This window comes from Epinephelus moara, chromosome 19 (genome assembly GCF_006386435.1).
Source record: "Epinephelus moara isolate mb chromosome 19, YSFRI_EMoa_1.0, whole genome shotgun sequence".
NCBI classification, from domain to species: Eukaryota; Metazoa; Chordata; class Actinopteri; order Perciformes; family Serranidae; genus Epinephelus; species Epinephelus moara.
The window spans coordinates 16,880,616-16,905,714 of NC_065524.1; the positions used below are offsets into that span (position 1 = coordinate 16,880,616).

General features: G+C 42.2%; 1 protein-coding gene across 1 annotated transcript in view; it reads right to left on the reverse strand.

Moving 5' to 3' along the window:
- Nucleotides 1-25,099, reverse strand: part of itga9 (integrin, alpha 9) — a 61,888-nt gene that overhangs the window by 5,115 nt on the left and 31,674 nt on the right. The window contains exons 16-26 of the mRNA XM_050070588.1: nt 17,067-17,219; nt 14,863-14,939; nt 14,337-14,484; nt 10,077-10,163; nt 9,855-9,934; nt 9,579-9,662; nt 7,964-8,072; nt 7,735-7,842; nt 6,304-6,429; nt 5,986-6,105; nt 5,798-5,893 (exon numbers count right to left, since the gene is read on the reverse strand). Coding sequence (XP_049926545.1) covers nt 5,798-5,893; nt 5,986-6,105; nt 6,304-6,429; nt 7,735-7,842; nt 7,964-8,072; nt 9,579-9,662; nt 9,855-9,934; nt 10,077-10,163; nt 14,337-14,484; nt 14,863-14,939; nt 17,067-17,219 — 1,188 coding nt within the window. The remainder of the gene's footprint in view (nt 1-5,797; nt 5,894-5,985; nt 6,106-6,303; nt 6,430-7,734; nt 7,843-7,963; nt 8,073-9,578; nt 9,663-9,854; nt 9,935-10,076; nt 10,164-14,336; nt 14,485-14,862; nt 14,940-17,066; nt 17,220-25,099) is intronic.

The window sequence follows — 25,099 nt, forward strand, 5'->3', positions numbered from 1 at the left end:
CTACATCTAAAACCTAAAACAGCGTGCAAGTGGATACTAATGGAGTTTATTTTATATAGAACACGTTCAATAAATCAGTACAAAAGAAAGACACAAAAACGGACAAAATCAATGTAGATTCAGAATCAGTTTATACTGTACACTATTGAGAAACATCCACTGAAACACATTTTTATTTATTTTACTGAACTCTAATGAAAGTCTGCACTCTTCAGCCTGAGTTTTGAGCACACTCAGGGCTAACCCCAGCCACATATGCAACAAACAGCCATGCAAAGTATGTTTTCATTCACATAGTAAGTGATCATTTGTAGCCACGCTGGCAGCATGACTCTAGTCTGTTGGTCTGTCCACCACTTTGGTCCAGACTGAAATATCCGAACATCAATGAGATGGATTGGCAAGAAATTTTGTAGACATTCATAGTCTCCAGAGGATGAATCCTATTTAGCAATCAGTGTGCCCAGGATTTTGGTTTATGACAAAACACTTGTAAAACTAACCCTAGCTTCAATTTGTGTTTAGTTCTACTTGGCAAATTCAGTTCAGTTCACTTCAATAGATTCATCCCGAAGGAAAGTCTTATTCCAGAGAATGCTTCAAATTACAGTAAAACTAAGTACAGTAACCACAGTTTCAGGTTCACAACCAGTAACAACCAGACAACCAGTGGGTTCCCTGCATCAGGGTCACTTACTGGGTCCAGTTTTATAAACAATAGAGTATTAAATATCTGGCAAAATGTAAAAATATGCACGAAAGAAGTATTTTCAAGGAGCAAAAGCAAAACCAGTGCCTAATAGAGCAACAACAGGGGTAAGATAAGCACAAGAGTTACTAAAAATGAACCAAAATGGTGGGAAAAAGCAGACCTTGCCTGATAATCAATGCTATATTGAATATGATATTACAATGAGAAGTATTATTGCACATTATTTGAGAAAATATTGCTCTCCTCCCTACAGAAGTCATACAGTTTGATGGCCACAGGTAGTGTTCTGTGGTGCTCCTTATGGTCTCAGTTTATGGCTGAATGTGCTCTGATATGACTCCAGAGTGGCATGCAGGAGGGTGAGAGTAGTTTTCTTAGCATCCTCCCCTCTGACACCTCCACTTAAGACTCCAGTTCCACTCCAAGGACAGAACCAGCTTTCCTGATGAGCTTATTGAGTTTGTTAGCATCAGCTGCCTTCACCCTGCTGCCCCAGTGTGGAAGATGACACTGGCTACCAGCATCAACATGGTTCTGCAGATGTTGAAAGATCTGAGTCTCCTGAGGAAATACAGGTGGCTCTGACCTTTCCTATCCACAGCATCAGTGTTTTTAGTCCAGTCTAGCTTATTGTCTGTGTGAATACCCAGATACACCAAGACTAAGAGTCTGTTAGCATGCTAACACGCAGATGGTGAACCTAGTAAACATTATAATCACTAAACATCAACATTTGATCACAGAGCCGCTAAGGTAGTGTACTTCCAGAGTTCTGTTTCCCAGCTTGATATCTGCTTTTTATGACCCATTAAGGAGACATTTCAAAGTGTTTCATGTTCTCAGAAATGGTTTCCCCCTTGGTCAAATGTTCAGTGTATGTTTCCCTGGGCCAATACGTTGAAATCATCCACTTATAGCCTACTGATGTAATTCTTCTTAAAACCTCCGCCTTTAAATTTGCAGGCAAGACAGTTTTCTTGACTTCAGACTTTGATAATGCTACAGTGGCTGAATAGATTCTTACCATTTAAAGTGCATTAGAAATGTCCATCTCCCTTCCGTTCCCCCTTTTTTTGTTTTTCTTTTTTTGCTATTTGAACTGCGAAGACAGCCCTCATCAATTTCATACAATGTTGGCTTATATCAAGAGGCACATGCTAAAAACACAACACAATGCTGGACTAGGCCCTTGGGAACAAAGGATCCTGGGAACATGGGGATGACACCCCTCCCCTCACACAAACATGGCTGTAGACTCTTAGTCTTGGTTTTCATCATTGTCTTCAACTGCTGCCTTTTATGTTTTTATCACTAGTTTGAATAACGTCACAGAACTCGTCAATAGGCTTGATCACTTTCATCATGCACCACTGGTTGTGTTTGATGCCAACGATGATTCGTCTTATTAGGTCAGTGAAATTGAAAATAATCTATCATCCACTCCCTTTTTCAATTCAAAGCGTCATGCCTTAAAACAGATTCCTCGGAGCTCAGAACGAGTATGACTCTGAGAGTTATCTCGGGAGGCTTGGCATCTCTTAAAAAATAGCCTGGTTCCACAATAAGTAAGAGCTGTTTAGGCTGTTTCCCATGACATGAGTGAACACTGACCTGTTGGATAATCTGTCACTGACAGGAAACTCAGTTCACTTAACCCAGTGCTCACTGTAATGCTCAACTACAATGAGGGGGAAGTGAAATATTGCATGGCTCTGCACCACAGCTAAGCCTGCTTTAATATCAGCATTCAGGCCTTAAATGGTAAAAAAAACCACATGTACTAGGATCATGAAATAGATGGGTTTATTTACTAATGATCCTAAACAAAGGCAAATAATGTGTAATCCCCCAAATGTCAATCTTGCGTAATTTGTTACTGCGAACAATGGTGGGACATTTTCAGAAATGACTGAGGAATTCACTGCTGCAGTATGCGCTGCTGCATGGGCTTTGAACACAAATGTGGCATGAGATGCCAACTGTGAGCCAAGACAAAACCAAGCGGTCAAGTTAAGATTAATCTCTCTGTTGAATAGTTTCCCACATTAACACCTCTCCCTTCCTCCGGAGCTCTGGAATCTACCCGTTGTTATGCATGCCGAGGCGCTTGCGTGTACAGAAAAGATGAAAGCTCTACTGGTCGTTGCTCTCTGACGTTCCCAATTTAACTTGTGCAATCAGATAATTCCAGGAATGTGTACTTGAATGTGAAGTTCGTTCAACTTAGCTCTGCGATGCTAAGTTTGCATACTTCCAACAGAATCCTATAGATTTATGTCAGTTTGTTTAAACGTCACAGGGGATAAAAAGTGAGCTTGTCGTTCCGCTGACAACCAGTCGGCTTGCTGTGTGCAATACAACCCGGGCCCACAAATCATACTTTGCAGTGTGTACTCTAGCCAGCAGGGATCCTGAGGGAAAAGGTAACTGTGTTTATTAAAACCTAGGGGGGGTAGCAGTCACTGGAATGAGCACACTTACGAACTGCTGAAAGAGCGGCATGGTATGGACATATTCATAGCAGGTCTGAATTTACCGAACACGTCTGCAGCTCAGGGTCAGCAGGGCTGCACCCCCGGTCAGCACCCTAATCACTTGAGAGATCCCCCTGTGAGCATGCTGGGTGCTCGATACAATCATCACATCCGATCTGGTGAGCGACTCAATCACTCAGCAAACAACAGAGGGGGGGGGGGGGGTCTGTCCTTGAGCACAGCTGAGGACCCCGAAAGGACGCTGATGGAAGTGCCACCACACCGTACACCCACAGACCCCAGCTGTTCCCCGGGCTCACATCAGCGGCTCAAGGATTGTCTAACCACAGCACAATGGACTGTGCATCTAAAGATAAAAATATATTACATACTAATATATTTTTGCCAGCAGAGCCATGCAGTGAGTACCCTGCCCTCCAAACAGCATGCCACAGTTAGCATCTGCCTTGAAAGTAAAGCACTTGTCAACATGCGTGTTTATTTATCCATAATCATTTCCAAAAAAAATGTGTCTAATCAACAGAATGCTTCCTGTTTCTGCAGTTGGAAAAGTAATCTTGCTATGTTTTCTGTAAGACCAACACTTGAGGCTGTGGGCATGCCTATAATTGAAACAACTAGTTACATGTAGAAAAAAATAAATGTAATTGTAATCAGTTACAGTTGCTGAGAAAAAAATAGTAATTAAATTACAATTACTAATCAAAATGTTGGTGATTACAGAGGGGTTACGTGTATACTGTATATGTTCTATATGGTATAGGGCTGTCAAAATAACATGTTAATTTTAATTAATTTATCACAGAAAAAATAACACGGAAAAAAAATTAACACTGATTAATTGTGTTCCATCCGTGTCCTTTGACCCCGTGACACAGTGGCGTTGTCACATGATTGAGGCAGAGAAGACAACGCTTTTTGGCCCGGTGACTGGAACATCTATATTTAAAAAATGCCCTGACGGGACTGTTGATAAGAGCACCGTCTCTGCAATTTCTGCAGCAAGGAACTTTTGTATTATTGGAGTACTGCAAGTCTGAAATATCACCTCAACGCAAAACATTTAGCAGCCAACTCGGAGGTCCCAGCTAGCACAGCCTCTGATGCCAGCCTCGTAAAACCACACTCGACCAGGTGTTCAGACGCAAACTCAGAAAGTCTACCTGTGACCGACTGACTAACTCCCTCGCAAAATGGATTGCAATGGACTGCAGACCAGTTCTGGTGGTAGAGGACAGGGGGACAAATGTGTCCAAAATCCAGCAGCTTTACTACGACACTTCACAGCAAAAATTAATCAATTTAGATTAATCAATTGCAGAGCATGTAATTAATTAGATTATTTTCTAATCACTTGATAGCCCTAATTTGGTAAAAAGTTATTATATAAATATGTGGAATATAACGATAATTTTGTTGCTTTGCAATTTTTTGCCATGCAGGAATGCCCTCTTGTGGCATATCTATGGACAGCACAGGTCAGCCAAGCCATTGGGATGACTTTTATTGCAACATTTATGCACTTTTGATTTTAGAAGTTTTCGGCATTATTCCCCAGTTTAAAACATTTGTTAGAAAAGTAATTAAAAAGTAATCAAATATAACAAGTTACATGACTTTGATGAAATAATTAAAATAGTTACTCGTTACATTTTTAACAGGTTAAATAGTAATTTGTTACTTTTTACATTTCAAAAGTAACCTTTCCAACACTGATAATGGTCATGGATTGCAGCCTAGGTCTTGTCTTCTTATCAAAGTAATAAAAACCATTCCACTGTGTGTTGGCATTTTTATTGTTTCTCAGCAGAGAGCAGTTAAAAAAATCTTTCCATTTTCTTTTACTTTTTCTGTTGTCCCAGTATTATTGGTATGAACTGAAATCTATTCTAGATAGTATATTTTTTCACGTATTCATGTATGCATGAGTATGTACCCTCCCACCCCCACCCATGAAAAATAGGGCCTCTCTGAAAGTCACGGTGTAATTTGAACACTGAGCAAGACATAGCGGCCTTACCAGCTGGAGCAGTTTTGCACTGAAGCCTGTGACTCATGGCAAGAGAAAATGTGTAAGGTTGTTAATCCAGACTGGGCAAAAGCGAACATGGTTCAAAGGGTCAATTCACCCAAATCACAAAAAACATTTTCATATCTGGGCCTTCAGCGGTAGCTGCCATTTGCTGCTGGTCACGTACAGTAGTAAACACCGAGTTAAATGTTCTCTGCTGTGGCTGAAAGTAATGCTGATGATAGCGGTGTGAATGAACCAAAGTGAAGCTGTGGGCCGTAAAACTTAAACAGTGGAGTGAAGGATGCTAAAATGCCAAAAAGACCTATAGTAAAATGCAGAGTGTGGTGATAATTCTGTGGGTTTGCCATTATAAGCAATTACTTTCAGATTACACATTGTCATCTTACCAATTATTGATATAGAAATATTAATTAAACAGCTGTGAGTAGATTTTAAACACTAAAACCGAACCTCTGACACTCTGAAGCTGCTAGATATCGCCTGATTCTGATGTTCAATGTGGTTATTTTGTTTGAAATTAATGTAAGGGTGAATTAAAATTCATGATGTACTCACAGAAATGTCCTCTGGCAGACCGTTTGGCACCTCCACTGCCCTGTCATTTACTTGCACGCTGCCTCTTGTCACAAACTGGATCACAGAGGAACTATCCTGTGTGTTGAAACAACAGGGTGGATTACCGTTACTATTAAAATCACAACAACCTGCAACTAAATTCATCAAGCCTGTGACACGTTTCTTACCCTCTTAAGAATTTCAGTGTTGAGTAGAAGTTTTATATCTATGCTCAAAGCTTCTTCTTTTAACTGCGGGCCCAGACTGCAGGAGATTGTCATACATGCTCTTCCGGGTCGGTCACAGTCCTTTTAAAAGACAGAGAAGAGGAAACAGATTAAGAAAGACGGAGAGTGAGCAGGAGGGTTTGTGATAAACAGATGTTGCACTGGCTAAAAAAACAAACAAAAACAGGAACCCTCACCGGGGTGTGTGTGTGTGTGTGTGTGTGTGACTGTCAGTGACCTCTGTAATGTCAAAGTGCAATGTAACATCTGCATATTTACCAAGACTTTGCGTCCTGATTTGGTGAAAAAGGCAAATATGGAGTGGAAGATGCTCTCTTTGTCCTGCGGGATGGTGCATGGAGTCGGGTTCCTGTGAGGGGTGCAGTTCCCTCGGCCATCAGCCACCTAAAAGAGGACAGCGATACAGAATAACTGACCTGTGTTGACGAAGATTTCAGGTAAAATCATACCTAATTATGTTGTAAGTATAACAGAGTTGAGTCTAAAAGGGATTTTGTCATGTTAATGTTGCAACGATTTGGGTGAATTTTGATTTGACAGCAAAAATGTACACACAGGCACTTTTGTCACCTTGTCTGGCCCAGTCCCACTATTGTTATGAGTATCCAGGAAGTTCTCCCCAACAACAAGCTGGTACCCCTCCCAGACAGATTTCCCATATGGAGTGATTTAGAGGTGTCTGGTTTACTGCCCAGCCTCCAGGGAACACTTCCCCTTTCCCCTCTCCTCAGTCCGACCTGAGGCTCTGGAGGTGGAAATCTCCTCTGGCCTTCCTCATTGTCCGCTCTGTTGCCACCCAGCAGGCCTGAGCTTTTATTGCCCTACTTTCTCACGTCCTGTGTTTCTGCTGTCACTGCTGGTGTGAAGATTCATAGGCTGCGCTAACTTTACCCTTCACCAGAACAGAAATTTCACATTAAATTATGGCGATTGCAGGATTTTGTGCAGAAAAACTATTACATATGGAGCAACAGTCAGGAACTTGTATATCATGTCTGTACAAATGGAGGTCTGTATAAAATGTAAGAATATCTGGCTATAAAATGTAAGTGTGCAACTGTCCGGTGTGCCACAGGCTAGACGCAGTGTTAACAGTGTTAATGATGTGTGTTTCCAGGCTGGGGATGGGACTGGGCAGTAGCCAGCTCCGCAGGTGTCCCATTCCCGTTTCGTGCAAGCTGTCTGATCCCCTGAAAGTGATTCCAGATGGGCTCAAGGAGGGTGGGATACAGTCAACCCCGTCTGCCCATTCACAGTAAATACAATTAACAGCTTGAGCTCCCCCATGATCTACCTATATGAAAGGAGCAATGCAAGGGTTAAGAAAACATTTAAACCCAATGGGGGTATTGTGTTTCTTTATCTAAATGCAAAATGTTGTGAAACTAAATGGTTGGCTAGCTTCAGTAGCAACGTCAACACTTTTGCTTACATTTTCACTGGCCCAGTGGTACCTCACACCAAGCAAACTGGCCATGTCATGACAAAAAGCCCACCAGTTTAGCAGCTTTCTGTGCATTTAAGTGTCCTCTGAGGTGGATACATGCAGCTGTGCCATGAGGAGAAGCAAGACCGACAGGCGAGGGCAGTATAAATGAGCTAAAAATATGTCAGCCTGCAGGTGAATAAACTAATAAATAATGATTTGGGCTAGATAAATAATGTCGATAGACTGCTGTTGGCATCCACCTGAGTTTCAATGATGTGGAACATGTCAGCTCCGTTGCCAGCCAGCCGGTTGGGTATCCTGATGTCCACGGTGGAGCCAGGCAGCCTGCTGGGCCCCTTGTTTATGGCCTGGAACCACATCACACAGAGACAGTGAAAGATGGAGACAAAGGAAAAGAAAAGTGAATATATATAGAGAGAGAGACATGCTAAAATACAAAAAGTCCTATATGCTCTGTGCGAGCAGTACCTGGAAAGTGAGGTTGAGAGGCTGGAAGTTGCACTCCATGTCCTCCAACTGGACGAAGCGCGAGGCATCGATGGAGTTTCCATACACAAAGGAGGTCGGCGTTACCACACTGCACACAACAGCCACAGGGTTCAGGAGAGAGAGAAGATGATGCAATAACATTAACAGAGCTTTATGTGACATTCAGAGTGTTTCTATAGTCTGTGTTTCAACCAAACGTAGCACAAATTTTAACTGAATTTTCAGAAAATCTGCAAAAGAAAATGCAACCCACTACTGTTATGCTGATATTGGGAGTTGGTTCTTTCAGATAAGCAGGAGGTGGTGCTAATTCACCAGTAAGCTGCCATTCCAGAAGAAAAGGGAGCATCAAGATGACGCAATTAAAAGAGCACCAGTCAATGAATGTATAACAACGGAGAGCACACTTGACAATGGAAATGGAGTGGAACAACTGAAGTTACAGCCAAAGCTCTTGGAAGAGTTCTGGTAACAGTCCTGTGTGCACACATAAACATGTCAAAAGCCATTCTGAGACAATGAAGAGAGTTTGCAGTGGCCTCTGCAATGATGGTATGTCATGGCTATATAGTATGTCATCATTTCTTCACTGACTCTGTTTCAATTGCATTTAGCTTTTTGCAGTACATTCACTCTTACACCTCCCTCAAGAGTAAAAACTTTCTTGCAATATTTCCAAATTTATTCAGATTTTGGTGTTTCCACTGAAGGTTTTTACATACGCAAATTGAAACTGCGCATAAGAAGAGGTGGATGAAAATGCACCTTATGACTCTGACTCTGAGACAGGATTGTCTGCACACGGCTCTCAACATGGAGGTGGCTGAGCCAGCAGCTAGTATGGTGCTAACAGCGTGAGCAGGGCTAAAAACGGCAACAGTGCTGCAGTGTTGCTTCTACGAGGACACATTCCGCCATTGTGGGTCGAGAGGGTGTTGTAAGCAATAACCGCCGTATGAACACAGAGCAGCTGTGATTAGCTAGCCAGTGGGACACACACACAGAGACTCACATGCACTAACGTGCACAGCAGCTACCACACGGCTACCACAGACCAGCTACCACAACAACGAGCAGAGAAGTGTGGATTACAACACAGAGAGGGGGCGTAGCTTCATTCTCTGCCATTACTCCACTATGTCTTTACACAGCAAATAGTTTTATCCTGCTATATTAATGTTCTGAATATCTATTAAAATGCCAACAGAAATCATGATAAAAAAGAGCCTCATAAAACTCTCTGGCTTCAGTCATGTTATTAGCTGAACAGCCAAGTTTTCTTTAGCAGTTGAGATATGAGTCAGATGTGTCCCGCTTCGCTCTGAAGCCTCCCTCCACATTAAAGACAGCACCCACAGCAGCTTTATCAGATGTCGGGGTTCTGGAGGATTTGGGCTGTTTTACATCTCTTTCCCCTTCTCTGTGAAGCAGCGCTATGATAAAGCCTTCAGAGATAAGGCTTTTCAAGTTGACATGCTCCATACTGACAAAAGCACTCCCTCTCCTCCCAACAGCCAACAGATGGGAAACCAGTTCAAGCTGGTTCCAGCTATTAGTTTGAATAATAGTACGTACACTGTTATGGTGCTCTTACCCAGTAATAGTTGTGTCGGTCTCATGAACCAGAGGGATGGACAGATCCAAAGTGTTGTCAGAGAGTTTGTGCTCGGGATTGGCGCTGCAATGAACAATAAAGAATAAAGTTCAGTCATTCTGTAAATTCTCCAAACACGCATGAAAAATGCATTTATGCTATGGGGAATAAAGTTGGCCACATTTATGGGGATAACTCAACATTTTAATTCACAGAAAACAAAAAAAATGTGTTTTTATTGTTAGTTATACAGTAAAATGTGACTCTTATACGTACCTTTTAGCTTGAACTAAAAACTGTAAGGTGTCGTTTTCCCCAGAGAGCTGACTCGTGTCAAAAATCACTGCAAAATGATACTGGAGAGGAAAAAGCCCAATAAACCAGGAGTTCTGAACACCAATGCTTCATGATTTACTGAGATTACAACACCTTTAAAAAGGTATGTCTTATACTGCATGCAGCTTTGACATTGTGCAATTAGGCCTTGGTTTGAGCTACCTTAGTCTGCGCTCTCATGAAGGGAAATCCCACGCTGCATTTGAGGAAGTCCAAATCAACAAGTCCACAGGAAATACCCTTCTCTTCCTGCAAAAAGACAGATAGAGAGTGAGGGGAGGAGATAAAGACAGACAGACTGGAGACAGAGTGGGTGACGCTCGTGGAGGTGCAAGACACAAAGAGGAAGACAAAGTAGACAAGACGCCAACTGTGTTAGGCAACAGTTAGGGAACATCAGCAGTGGCTTTGGGTGGTAAAATAAATGCAAATATCACACATAACATAATTGACTACATATGCATGAGAAAAAGCAACAGTAGACCCTTTCCTGCAGCTGCAAGAACACACACAGACACACAAACCTGCAAACATTTACAGTAAGGTCAAAGTTTATTAATAGAAAGAGACGTCTCCATGTAAAAGAGTAGGTTCTCATATCTTATTGAAGTTTTAAATTAAGTTAAACGAAAAATGTACAAAGCAGTGATGGCACACACACAGCCTGGCGGGTGGGTAATTGGACAACCTCCAGGCTGTGTGTTTGGAAGCTTGTCTAAACAATATGGAGCTTCACCGGCTGCGCTGTGTAAACACTCGGGCCTTGACCCTACGAGGAGTAAGAATTCTTTTAGCGAGAGTTCACTGGGAGGCTGTCGGCTGAGCTCGTGTGCTGGGAGCATGAAAGAGGGCAGAGATACTTCATGACTACAACGTTTAAAAAAGAGAGTAGCGCTCCTGGAACATTCAGCAGGGGGCTTAAGGTAAGTCATACAAAATGTCTGCATGCGTCGACTGCGGTCCAGTTTGGGCCTGTGTTTATAACCTGTTTCCAAAAGTGAGACAGAAAAGAGGTGTGAAGGTTGTCTCTGCTGACATATTTAAAGGTAGACGTCCATCCACCGTATCATCCACACTCCATTTCCCTTATTCAGCAGATTCCCAGTGTAAGTGCAGGGTGTGGCTGTTCCCTCCATCTTCATTAAGTCAGCTTAAATAAGCAACGTTGCCCTTTGCACGGACACTATGGTGAGCCCTGTGGGGGGGGGGGGTCCCCAGCCCAACTGGCAATGATGGAATTTCCTCTATTTCCTGTATTCCTTCATGCTGCTGTGCAAACACCGCCTGTCCCATGGGGCTGGGCAGGATTGGGGAAGTCAGCCTGTTTACCCATCATCCACCTGGCAGCCCTTGAGAGAGAGAGCAGATCACTACATATGGCGTGTTGTGCCTCCCTCTGTGGGGAGAAGAGTGACAAAGTCTGTTTGTTCAGCACTTCTTCACTTTCTCTCTCTTGTCTCTCTCCGTCAGGAACAAATACACACAGGGATTTTCACACATGGCAGGTCCACTAAATATCACCAGGAATGTTTACGCTGCTTTAGTGTCAGCTGAACCCTTCAATGGAGTGGTACGCCCGTGTGGATGACAGCACACAGGAGGCCAGTTTTCTGCATGCGTCTTTATGTCCCCATCCACCTCAGTGTTTGTACATTTGGCTTTACTCCTGCATACCTTTTCCAAGCCAGTGTCATTGCCTACTTAACACTTTCACACAGGTATGAAGATTAGGATCTACCTTTGGCTTTTGTAGCATGTGCAAAGCTGCACTTCACAGCCAAGAAAATCAATGATTCGTATACTCCTTGGGTTTGAAGGTCCACTGAAATTCACAACTTCACACATTTCTCAGTTGCATTCCCAGTTTCTGGGCTTTTCACCACCGAGCTCATCTGTTCCAACTGTTAAATCAACAGGAATCAGTGCTGTAAGAGGTATTCTGATTCTTTATTTAAAGGTCCAGTGTGGAGGATGTAGGGGGATATATTGTTAGAAATATAATAACTATGGTTTCTTTAGTGTATAATCAACTGAAACTAAGGATCACTGTGTTTATATTACCTTAAAATGAGCCGTTTGTATCTATAGACGGAGTGGGTCCCTACAAACGCCCCTACAAACCACAACCACCACCAACTAGTACAAGACAAACCCACCAATGAGACAGTTATTTGAACCCTGCTACAGTGCCACATTATAGTGAATGAATAAGGCAAAACATAGCAACGTTCCACTTCATAATTCATTATAAATGAAGACATGATTCAACTTATAAGCAACAGGATGTTACCCTTACCCTCACCTTTACCAGCTCCTCTTGTAATCTTACACTTCAGAGCTAGCAAAATGCTAACTTAGCATTGTTTTTAGGGCTTCTGCTTCTGCACCAAAGGGCGAAGGGGGCTGATAGTGAACTGATGTGTAAGCCACCTGTATGGTGGGCAGGTCACATAGCTATACACCTACTCACCTCTACCACAGAGTCTGCCCGGTTGTTTCTACAGTAGCCCAAAAAGAACCAACCAAAAACTAGCTTCAGATAGGGTCATTCATGTTTTTGCATTGGCCACCATATCTTTCCTACACGCTTGCCACACAGGAGAAGTTTCAGTTGGTTGCAATCTGCAACGTCACTGCTAGATGCCACTAAATGCTGCACACTAGACCTTTTAAGTTAAACTACTAATGCCACACCATAATAATACTCCACTGTGTAAAATCTTAATCTGCAAAGTAACTAGCAACTATGGCTTTCAGATAAATAAAGCTGAGCAGAAGAATCAGATGGCACAAAACATCTGCTACAAAAAAAAGAAGCTAAAACTGACATTTCAAAGATTTTTTTAAAAAAGAAAAAAAAAAAAAAAAAACAGAAGCTGGTGCAGCAGTCTCTGAATCCCTCGGGAGTGAAGGCAGCGCTCCTGAAACCAATTCACCTCCACAGCTTTCTGACAGCTTGTGTTGCAAGAACAACAGACAGATAACGCACCCGCTCTTGAATATGAGGGGGAGTGCAAGTTCACGCTCACTGGAGGAAAAAGCCTCAGGGGAGGATCTGGGGCTGACCTTAACTTTGCAAAAAGGGGTCACATCATCACCTCGGACTTCTCCAGTAGTAATTAGAAATGTCTCCGAGAGCATACGGCTGTAAATCTGCCGGGTGGCCTCTTTGTCATCCCTTCACTCTGTTCACTTCCTGCTCCCTTTGTTCAGCGGGCCACCCTGACTTATTAGGTTCCTGTACAAAATGAGGCTCTGTGGCTGCTGGTAACCTGATACTTAATTACTTCATTAGATTAGCCATGAAACTCAAACTGAAACACTGTTTTTCTAATATCTGCCTGCAGCATGTGTTCTATTTAAATTTAATTTCAGCTTTGTTGGGGGTTTTTAAGATCGTGTCACAGGTTGTGCGCTTTCCAGATGATCTTATCCATCACAGGGGTGCAAAACACAGCTGGAAGATAAACATGAGGTCCGTTATGAGGGGGAAAGACTTCATGATGGATGGTGTCCCCTCTTGCATCTGAAAAGCTGCTGAACTGGCGCAGGCTCGTGTCAGAGCGCTCTGACTGACGTGGCGTCTCGTTCAGCTGTGAGCCTGCTGGGCTCTTTTCAACAAGTGAGTGAGCAGACGCGAGCAGAGGCAGAGGTGGCCACTGTGAAATCCATCCACATACAGTACAGCGTGGTCTCGAGGAAAATCTCTCAGGTTTAATGTGGGATGGCAGTGGGTAGATATTTCTTTAACAGTGACAAAATGCTGAGATCCTCTTTGTTTTTTTGTTAGAGGTCAGGTAAAGAGCAGACCTGATCTATATCTCTGTGAAGGTCAGTCATAATCTTCTCTTTACATACCTGCATTACCCCCATTAAATATGGCTCTTTTTTGGACATAAATAATGCGATTTGAACGGCACATAAGTCAAGGTTGTGGGAATATGAAGCATGTGTGTTCTGATTTGTTCTCATGCACACAGCTCATATGTTGTTGACATGGTGTGTCTGCCTTGGATGAGTCAGAGAGCCATATGACAGGTCAGCCAGAGGGGCTTTGAGATGGGACAGCTGTTGCTGCTGCTGCTGTTGCTCTCCTGCACTTCATCCTTTTATCTGCAGGGCTGCCGGCACAGCTCAGGCGAAGCTCTCTTCTCGCAGGTCTGTCTTTTTGTATGCTTCACTGTTTAGACTGCGGTCCTGATGTTTAATCAGTCTTCTTAAATAAACCATCTTTTAAAAAAATTTACATCTCAGTGGAAGAACTGATGATCATGATACCCAGCAGATATGTATGTGTAAAATCTGGCTCTCAGGTCTCCACTTTATCCACATCTTTTCAACCAAACAACCAAAGTGTATTTCAGAAACAAACATGTGCACTCGGGTAAATAAACAGCAGATACTTCAACAAGAGGAACAAACCTTCTGCCAGAAGTTAATGTAGAAAACTTCTCTGGAGAAATTGAAGTAGATGTTGGTGTCGTAGGCGTCGTCCCCAGTGTTTGAGATGGTCAGGTTCAAAGAGACGTTCTTTACTCCTCCGAGGGCCAAATGAGGTTTGACATGTAACCTGATGGGAATATAATGTAAAGAATGTAGAGTGTAGAGAATAAATCATGGGATGTCACTGGAGCAGAGATTCATATGAACAAATCTAAGTTTGTTTTATTTTGAAATTTTTACTTTAAAATGTAAATTGACGGAGAGGGGTGAGTAAATATGTAGAGGATGACTACTGCTTACCGCTGTCACTAAAGCAAAAGATACACAATAAAAAGAAAGGGAACTCCCTCAGTATGGAAAAACATATGGATATCCTCCAAGCATGCGTCATGGTTCCACTACCCACACCCACATGGCCTATGACGTCAGCTTGCTTCCTCAGTACTGAAGAAAAGGCCGAGACAGAGCATGAATCTAAAGTGTGGAGGAAGTCGAAGGCTTTTACCCAGAGAGCAGCAGTTTCCCATGAAGCCTCAGGTCTGCAGCACAGTCGTCTGACAGGCAGTTCTTCTCGAACCAAGTCTGCAGAGGAAACAGTAAAGTACACAGTTCATATGACCTCATGCTGTCCACGCACTTAACTCACCGACTCCATATTCAGACTAGGGGGCAGTGTTGTGTTGTTGCTGGAGCTATCCAGAAGATTTTTATCCAGGAAGGCTAAAATCTTCACTCTATCTGATCTCTCCTTTAATCAGTCAGAGGGTGGTCTCTGGTTTAGGGCTAAATCATGAAAGGAAACTTAAGTCAAGCGGTAAAGTTCGATGTAACGTTGATGAGCTTCAGATAAATGGATTCTGTAGGTGCTGAGAGATGTAAATCCCTCCGTTTTTCAAGAAGTGCAGACAGTGGGGAAACACATGTGGGGCAGGTTAGAGGTGGGTGCAAAGAAAATAAATGAATCAGTCTTTTTGGATTCCACTCAAGAAAAGCTAACACAGACAATAATAAGCTGGTAACCCACACCAAATCATTATAACCTCAATTTGAGCTATTTCCTTCATTCCTTCTGTGGTCCAAGGGAAGACACGACTTTGTTCTTTATAATCAGTCAAAGAGATGAACCATATCAGAATCTGAATCAGCTGAAAATAACTCTGGTGTTAGAGTGATCAGCCTCTTATCTTCTTCTGAAGCACACCTGAAACAAAGCATTTCTATATCAAAGTGCAGGATGCGGTATCTGAATAATTTATAAATATAAGTCAAAAACAAGATTGATGAAAGGTTTAAATTAAAAGGCAACACATTTTCTCTGAAGCTCATTTTCTTGCTCAGAACAATAAATAAGCGACTTAATACTGGGGCTAGAATGTTTATTTCTTTTTTGTCAGTACTAAAACCTGTAATCATCCATCATATATCATAACCCAACCACAGGAAAATAAATGACCAATGACCACGGTAAATTTTGAATTATCACTAGGGGTGTAACAGCTCTGAAACCAAGACCCAAGGGCAAATCTTTCTCCCATTGCAGATTCAGGCCGTGCCAAAATAACAACCAATGCTATGGAGTGTTAATGGTGACGAACACGGGACTGCATTAAATCAAAGTATATTGTCAAAGTGCGCCTTCTTATTGACAACATGCCAGTTTCTGTTACAGTCAGAATTACGGCCACTGAGCCACTGTTAAAAAAAAGTTATTCTCTGCATGTTTTTCCACTGCAGTATCAAAACCATACTGAGCTGCAATGGAGTCAACAGGGAAAATCTTTTTGTGCGACAGACTAACAGAGAGTCAGAACAGGTTCCTTCACAACACTTTTTACCCTGGGATTTCTCCCCTATGTGTCAAGTGCAAGAAAGAGGTTGGAAGTTTCACAGGAACTTAATGCTATTTTTGATAAGGAAATTCAAATGGATCCTTTTCTATTATTGTTGAATCTTCCAAGTGAGGGGCCCTCTTTAAAAAGTATTCAGTAAAAACTCTTGAACAAGCTTCTCCTATTAGCAAGAAGGTGCATTTTATTTCAGTGGATTAAGCCCAGATCTCCCACTATCAACCAGCTGCATGGAGAAATCTTCAAAGTTTGCCAATGGAAGCACTCCATTGGCAAACTTTGAAGATTCACTTTCAGTTCTGAATCTTCTCTTTACCTGACCTCTAACAAAAAAACTTTGAAGATTCAGTTTCAGTTCAGTTTTAAAGGAGAATGAGAGCTTTGATAGGCTGTGGGCACCTTTCCTGAACTACCTTCCAAATAGCACAGCATACCTAGTACGTATAGGGACATGGGCACCATAGATTGACACTGTTTGAGTGCCCCTGTGAATGTCAAAAGCTCTCTTCTGTGTATTTTGGTTCTCTAAATTAGTTGTGTTCCCGTTGACCTGTGCTTCTTATGTAGGCTCTGTGATCTCTATACAATACTTTCTCATGTTGGGAAAAAAAACAACATACTGAACCGAAACCCCTAAAACCAGGGTGCATCCGGAACCATGAATCTTGTGTACCATTACACCCCTCATTATCACCCTTCTCTGCACACTTGTTTGTGACCATACTGAGACCATTTTTTGTCTGGTTACTTACTTTCATCTCACAAAATCAGACAGTGAGAAGCCCTGAAACCTTTAATACCTTATCTAAATAGAATATCTACCCACAAACATTATTAATCCCAAACATCATATTATTTTTACCTCATTCCTCACTGCAATCTTGTTTCCTTTCCTCCATCGTAGCACTGGAGCGAGCGCAGGCAGGCCTCGGTCCTGGTGTTCCGACAGCACGTGCTTCCCCAGGCTGTACGCCACCTCGAAGGTGATTGGTGTGAATACTTCCTTCACATCTTTCTGCAGAGAGCACCAAAAAAACACAACGCTATTGCAAAGAGTTTGTCCCATCATAGACCAAAAACTGTTAAAAACAAAATAAACCTCAAAGAAATAAGCCTGGGTCATTATGGTAATTTAACATCTTTCTCCAATTGACGCCTGCCGCAAAGACTGATTACATTGCAGACGATCACAAGATCACACAGTCTGGATTTGATATCATCACTGCGCCAAAGATCCACAGGGTTGAACACAAATTTAAGTGTACTGATAAACCACAAAACAATCTGAACTGGTTTAAATGGACGGGTGACACACTCATTAATTACTGTTAATGTTTTGTCATTTTGCTGAAAGTTATAAAAGCAAGGCCACCGCTAAGTTCTCAGCAAAGGAAACACATGGATCATTTTTTTTAACCTGCTGGCACTGCCTCTGAGAGATATCTTTGCGTTTCTGGCAGCTCCATCTAAGACCACAGAAGAAGTGTTTGATTTGGCTTCAGGTTTGGAAACAATACAGACAGAATGAAAACAGAGAGCAAAATGTGATCAAATCCCAAATCTTCATTAGCTGACAGCGCTGACAGACGTACATGGGAAAAGCATATACTGACTTTGCTTTTTTAGATCTCCTCTGTCCATTATAGTTACACTCAGCTCTTTAAAGTCAGCTTTGTGGGTCTGGCTTTGGTCTTAGCGTCTAAAAGCCGCAACAAACACAAGCTTCATAGGCAACCTGTGTGCCCTTGCCCAACTGAGGTCTACCAACGTGGAGCCAAACCCGCAACGTAAACACAAAAGGCTTCCGGTGGTCGCTTAGGCCACTCGTTCTTTCACACTTTCTCCCTTTTGTCCATTATCGCAGGACTTTCCAGTGTCCACCCACCCATCCTCTCCTCTTTCCTCAGGCAGGCACAGAGCCAGTCTGGACTTTGAACACATCACCAGTGGGGAACCCACCCAACTCATCAACAGTGAGAGAGTTATAGCAGGAAAGAGCAAATGTTGGTGCAGGACATGAATAGACAAAAACAGAAGATTTGGGGCTCATTTGGGAAACAGTGCTGCGCACAGATAAAAGGGTGGGCTAACAAAATCTATTTTTAGAGATTTTCTGTCATTATTTGGTTGAAAATAGTTGGAAAAAAGTGTTGCAAATCATAACTTATTTTTATTATCCATTGATCGCAGGGTTTTTCCCGGCTTAAAATGAGGCGCAGGTAGTACCATCCTAATCACGTGTACACATGTATCATGGCTTCAGCCGGACTCAAGCAAACACTTTTTACAAGCAACGAATAATAAGTGATTTTAGTGACACAACAATTTAAGTGAAGTGAAGTTACTGAATATTTTTTCCAATAAAAATTACACAAAAGCACATTTTTCCAAAGTACCTGTTGTAGTTTGAGCAAAAGAAGACCACTGATGTGTGAAGTGATTTTGGAGACACTACATTGTTTAAGATATAAGTTACTAAAGATTTTTGTGGTAGGTTCTTATATGTGGTCTCACATCTGCTGCACTTAGAAAGCAATGTAATTTGTCAACTGTCGAGCTCTGAGGACTCCTTGTTGTGATCAAAATTAGGTTGTAGCTCATTGTCTAGTTTTCCACGGCTGGAAGGAGGTGTCGTTCGTGTTATTGATCAGGGAAGTTTGAATCTGTGAATATCTCTCCAACTTTACCGATCGGCATTGAGCTGCATTTACAAACACACTACTAAAAGTAGACTAATGATGACCTCATCGACTTTCTTTAATGTTTAGACGGCTGGTACCTGCTTTGCTGCAGTTAAGCCAAAAACAGACATTTTTTCTTCTTCCTCTTTTGCAGTTTTGGCAGTACCTTTCTCGGTGCACTGTGATGACTACGATACAATGCTACTGCATCGACAGTGATTAAAATACAGTATCTAATGCATTTGAATATGACAGAAATCCATCAGGTGCAACCCTTGTCAGAAAAGTCTTTGCCATGAAGACACCTGTCAGAGTTTTGTTGAAAGCTGGAGGTTGGGCTGGGAGATATGGAGAAAACCAAATATCACAATACTTTTGACCAAATTTTGGTCACATAATCATCAGTAAGGTGGATAAAAGACCCAGTGGGTAAAGGCAAATAATACAACAGCTATAACAGTATTCACAATATTACTCTATCCATAATCGAAGACGGTATCTAGTCTCATATCATGATATCAATATAATATCAATATATTGCCCAGCCCAAGCTGGAGGTGGCATGAACTTTGACAGAGGCGGCCGCCTTCTAACTGTCTATGCAGGAATAACCCAGAGATATCCTATTGACAATCATATAAGACAAAGAAAAACATCAACACATCAATGAATCCACTAATTGTTTCGGCTGTAATTGAAACCGACAACATGAGCTTCTCATTACCACAGCAGACCTGTTCAATAGTGAGGCTGAGTAATGCAGACGCAAGAGGTTGACCTCACATCCATCACTGGACTGCAGTTCATGCCTCATTAGACTTATAGAGACGGTGTTGTTCTGTTCGTATGTCGTCTCAGCTGGGAGGGAAACATGACACAGTGTTGTAGTCAGTGTTGGACAGGCAGTGGTATACTATGTAAGGCGCTGGCAAAGCCCTCAGCCTCAATAGACATTGAGGCAGAATGCTTGAAATGGCCCCTGTCCGCTGGCCTCTGAGTGAACTGACCCCTGGGAGCCGACTGCCCCAAACTCCCACCGCTTATCTCACATTTTCACGAGCCACAGGAGAACTGGGGGACATAATGACCTCGAATGAAATGTGGTGTTCTTGAACAATCTCATGCTTAAAGAGTGACTTTTACGCACAAGTAAATAGGCACAATCTTTCCATAAAAGTAGTGTGCTGTGGAGAGATTTCCTCTTCTTTTTTAACAGAGCGTCTATTATTGTGCACATACAGGATCACTTTCTTCTTGAAACACAGGACAACAGACTGCTAACTAACTGGAGAGCTCCCAAGACTCACAGCAAGCTCTTATTAGAAGTGCCGGAGTCTGTTCGGTAACACTTGGCCTAAGCTTTTATTATCCTTCGATCAATGCTGCCAATTGCCCCACCCGAGTCCACGCCCCCGGCTCAGTCACCTACTCCCTCCAGATCCTGCTTTTAATTCCTGTATTTATGGAACAGAGGAGTTCCTGAGCTCCAGCTGAGAGGGACACCGGCTCGTGTTAACTGCCTGCTACCTCTGAATTTATGGAAAGTAACGCAACAACTGTTTCTTACAGCTTGTGACAGATCGTTCTCTACTCAAAGGCCTCCGCTGTGTTAATCCTCATTCAAATATAGAGGCCGCAGGGTGGGTCCTTGATCTCAGATCAGATAGAGCCATTCTGAGATTTATGAATGAAAGTTGACATGTGAACCAACAGATTAATATCAGTTATCAGTTTTGAAGTGGCAGAATATGACATTTAGAGGAATAAATAAAACATTCTTCATCTACCAAAGAAGAAACTGAACTCATGAACAATAAAACACACCCATGCTCAACTGAGAATAGTCAGGGATTTTGTTGCTACAGCCTCACTTGGTCTGGTATGACCACAAGCTTATGGTGGTTAAAGTCAGCCAGTTTTAGACCTTACTAAGTCTGTTTGCCAACTTTTTGACTCGTTTCTGCTTGTTCTCAGTTACACTATGTTTTAGCATTTCACAGAAAACATGTCAATGGTTTTGTTGACACAAAATGATTATAAAAACAAGACATAAACACATCATAATGGAGACATGCTTATTGTTTCAGGCACTGGGTCCCATTCCATTTACTCCTTGTTGGGTCTCTACTGATGACGTCTTTTAAGCAACTCACTCAAGAAAATCTTGAAAATGTAAAAGTGCCATCCTGTTAGCACTTGTTAGTGTCATGTTATTACCACTTGTGGCGGCAGTCTCACTTTACAGCCAATATGTGCATAAATTTTTTTTTTTAGAGTATGTGACCGTAGTTTCTTTCAAACAATTCTTATGGCATAAGTTGTTTTTTTGCTTGCTCCTAGACCTCTGAAAATGAAATACGCAAGTAATTTCCACAACCTTGGGAAAATAATCGACCTATCACGGCTTTGTAGGCGGGATTAACTATGTGGATGTCATCTTCCTACATAGCTAGCTAGTTACCTGGCAACACCCATTGAAAGTAGCAACAGGAAAATGGTGATGAGTGTAAATGAGATGGACGCAAATTTAGATGTTGTTCTTTATCCTCAAATTTACACGTTTCTTTAAAGGTGCTACAGGCTTATACCATATTTAGAGCATTATTAAAGCAGCAAACAACTATTTGCTATGTAAAGATATAGTGGCGTAATGGTGTCCTGAGCAGAGAATGAAGTCATGCTACCTCTGTTTGTGTTGTAATCTGAGCTTCTCTGTTTTGTGTTGTGGTGGATGGTCCAGCTGCACGTACATGTTAGTGCATGTGAGTCCCTGGGTGTGTTTCCAACTGGCTAGTTGATCGCCACCGCTCTGCTCTACGCTCAACAGATGCACGGTGGCAGAAGAATGTTGTCGTCAAACCAAACTGCCAACCCTCCGGTTCCTCCTCACGTTAACACTGTTAGCTCTGTCAGCACTGTTGTTGTTGTTAACACTGTTTGCGCTGGTAGCCCCGTTAGCTGCTAGCCACCAGCTCAGCCACCTTCATGCTGAGAGCTGTGAGCATTCAATCTCAGCTAAGACTCTAAATCATGGATATGCTCTGAATGTTATGTACCACTCCTTTACTAATTATAACTGGTAACTGCTCCTGTCTTCCATGTTGACTGACATCAGCAACATAAACAGATCACTCAGTTGGTCCCATTATCAGGTAGTTTCAGTTTGAAGAGTAAAAATCATACATCAGGTCAGGGACGTGTTGCTTATTTCTGTCTGTTTTGATAGCACCACTGGGGATTTTAAATCTTACACAAAATGTCTTTTAACAAGACAAAGTGTTTTTTCACACAGTGTCCTTAGAGATGGAAATACTGCCAATAAAAAAAAGGTACATTTCCTGCATGGATACTTAAAAATAGTCTGAACCCTCTCATCATCCCATGGACAAAATTACTTATTAATGGTTCCAGTCAAGCTGCAGAGATGCCAGCAAACTCAGCAGGAAGCAACAGTTTTCCAGCAGTTCCCACCACATTTTGGAAACAGTAAATCCTCCACTACAGTACAAAAAAATCTGCATGTTACAGCAGTCGCAATCTTTTATGACACACTTGATACAAAGTCTTCCTCCCTGTATGCATATTCATGGAGTTAACTCACGGGATGGAGGACAGCTTGCCACTCAGTGTGTTTTGAAAGAAAACAACTGGGATTCAAACGTTCACCTACGGCACCCCCCCTCTCTGTGGAACAAGGTTTCTGCCAATATACTATCTCACTGTTTATGTTCACACTCAGGACCCATTTATTTGGTATGGCAGAGCATTAACTCCCACCTTACCATCCATTCTTTCTCCTTCACTTCCCTCTCTGCTGCCTGTGCGACTCTTTCCTATGCATCTATACTTAATGCTTGCATGGTTTAAGGAACATAAACACAGCTACTGTATGAATTAATCTGACTTAGATGAACATATTTAATAGATTTCACCCTGAACCCTAGTTGAGCTGTAACTATACTCTAGTGCTGCAAGCTCTGATTCTCACATGTTAATCTGATCAACGAGATGGCAAGCTGCCCCTCTATGCTCCCAGAGCAGCTCCACCACGGTGGGTGCGGGGAGGTTGACGTCAGGCTGCAGAAGGCTCTGATCCTCAGTTTAAACGCCTCATGCTTGGCTGAAATGCACAAGAGCTCTTCTCTCAGCCAAACCATTCCCTCAAAAGCATATAGTTTAAGCCTGGTCACGGGAAGTCTTTATTAACTCGTGAGTGAAACTCGCACACAGCACTCCTTTTTAGGACAATGGATGTTTGGATGACTCGCAGGTTGAGGCCATTTCATTCAGGGGCTGAACGCCAGGGAATCTCAGTTTAAATGGAAAAAGCTTTTTAGTTAAGTGTGGAATGGATTCAGCCTGTCAAAGGTTGGGGATATGTGTGTGTACTGAGACACAAGTAGACGACCTGAAATTGAAAGTATTTACAGTAATGTCTGCAGCATATGGCAGACATGCACTTAGGCAGCTTATCTTAGCGTGTCCTTGAAAAAAGTTGAGAAGCGAGACAATTACCAAAGGCTTTAGTGTGTTACTCTACGCCAGATTGACTATGGGTCAAACTTCAGCAGCTGCTCGGCTCAGAATAGGTTAGCAGATGTTGAGGAGCCTTGAATGACAAACTGCGTAGGAGTAGGGAAGAGTGTCATCCAGTTGTTTTAGGTAGAAACCTTTTTGGAGCTTTTGAGTATGAACAGCTTCATTCTGTCTGTGAAAACGATGCTTGGGCTCCTAAATCTTTCTAGTCACGTGTGCCTGCTTTGACATCAAGCTTCTTAAAACTGACAAACGTATGACAAACGGAAATCTTTTTTCTTGCACCAGAACAGATAACACATCTATTAACAAATCCCATCGCTCACACTCATATTTAACCAAACTCTTCTTAGTTTGACTTGATTTATCTGCTATAAACTTCACTCTAATAACCTTTACATCCTGCTAAAATCCCCCAAGGAGCAGCTTCTCAGTTCACATTACCGCCAGTGACGGGATACTTTTTTCAAGTATTTTAATAACCTCCATCAAGGACACTGTCAATGACGTCTTAGGGAGAATGAGAGCAGCGTGCCTCTAAATCTGGTGATTCTTCGCTGCTAATTCTCTTTATGTGCTTTTCCTGTTGTTGTTTTTAGCTGTGTCTTTATTGTTCAGATCCTGCACCCACCAGTGTGCCCTCATTAGCTTGTCATTTCAAATTAGGTGACTTTCTGCCTCTTGTAATTTGAATTAAACACATTTATCTCGTATTTTTCTGTCTTTTTGTCAAGTATCTAGTCTTATTTTAGTATTAATTGATTTTTTTGGACATTTAGGGGCAGCAGAACAAGCTGTAAACCAAACACTGACACATTATCACCTAATAAAGGCTATTTTGCAAGTTTATTAGCAAATAGTTGCCTATTTGCACATCCAGCAGACAGGGAGCTACACTTGCATTCATTTGGAGTTGTGTTTCCGGCCATCTGGTGAATGTAAGTCCACTCCTCGTTCTCCCATTAGCTCCTGTTTTGGTCTCCTGAGGGAAATATCTGGCTGTTTACCTGCTATGTGCTCCTGTCTGCTGCTTGGAGCTGGGCATGTGTTGGTTTATCAGCTTTTACACTGAAAACAGCTGCCTGCTGCTGCTGAGAATGACACTGATGAGACCAGTGAGAGTGAACCAAAACAATGAAGTCGCGGGCTGAACATGTGTTAGCACATAGTTGCTTATTTACACATCCAGCAGTTGTTGAGTAACATTATCATTCATTTGGAGTCATGTTTTTGTCCACCTGCTGGGTGTAAATCCAATATCAACTCTCTTTTAGCTTTGTTTTTGGTTTCTACCAACTCCAGAGGGAAATATCTGGCTCTTTAGCTGCTAAATGCTCCACTATGTTCACCAGCTACACTCTGTGTCTGTCTGCTGTTTGGGGTTGAGCAGGTAACTGTGCAGTGCTTTTTCTGTGAAAAAACATGGCTGCTGCAGCCAAAAAACGACGCCACGAGAGAGAGAGAGAGTGAGAGTGAACTAAAGCAGTAAAGTTGCAGTACAATGAGGTGAAAGTCACTATAAAGCTCCGTAAAGCCAAAAGGAAACATAGAGTCAGATGATAACTTTCTGTGGGGTCATCACTACAAGCCGCCTTTTGCCACATTGTCACTTTTTTTTTCATGTAAAAGGAAAAAAAAAAAAACCTAACTTTTTTCAGCATGCTGTCTTGTCTGAAAT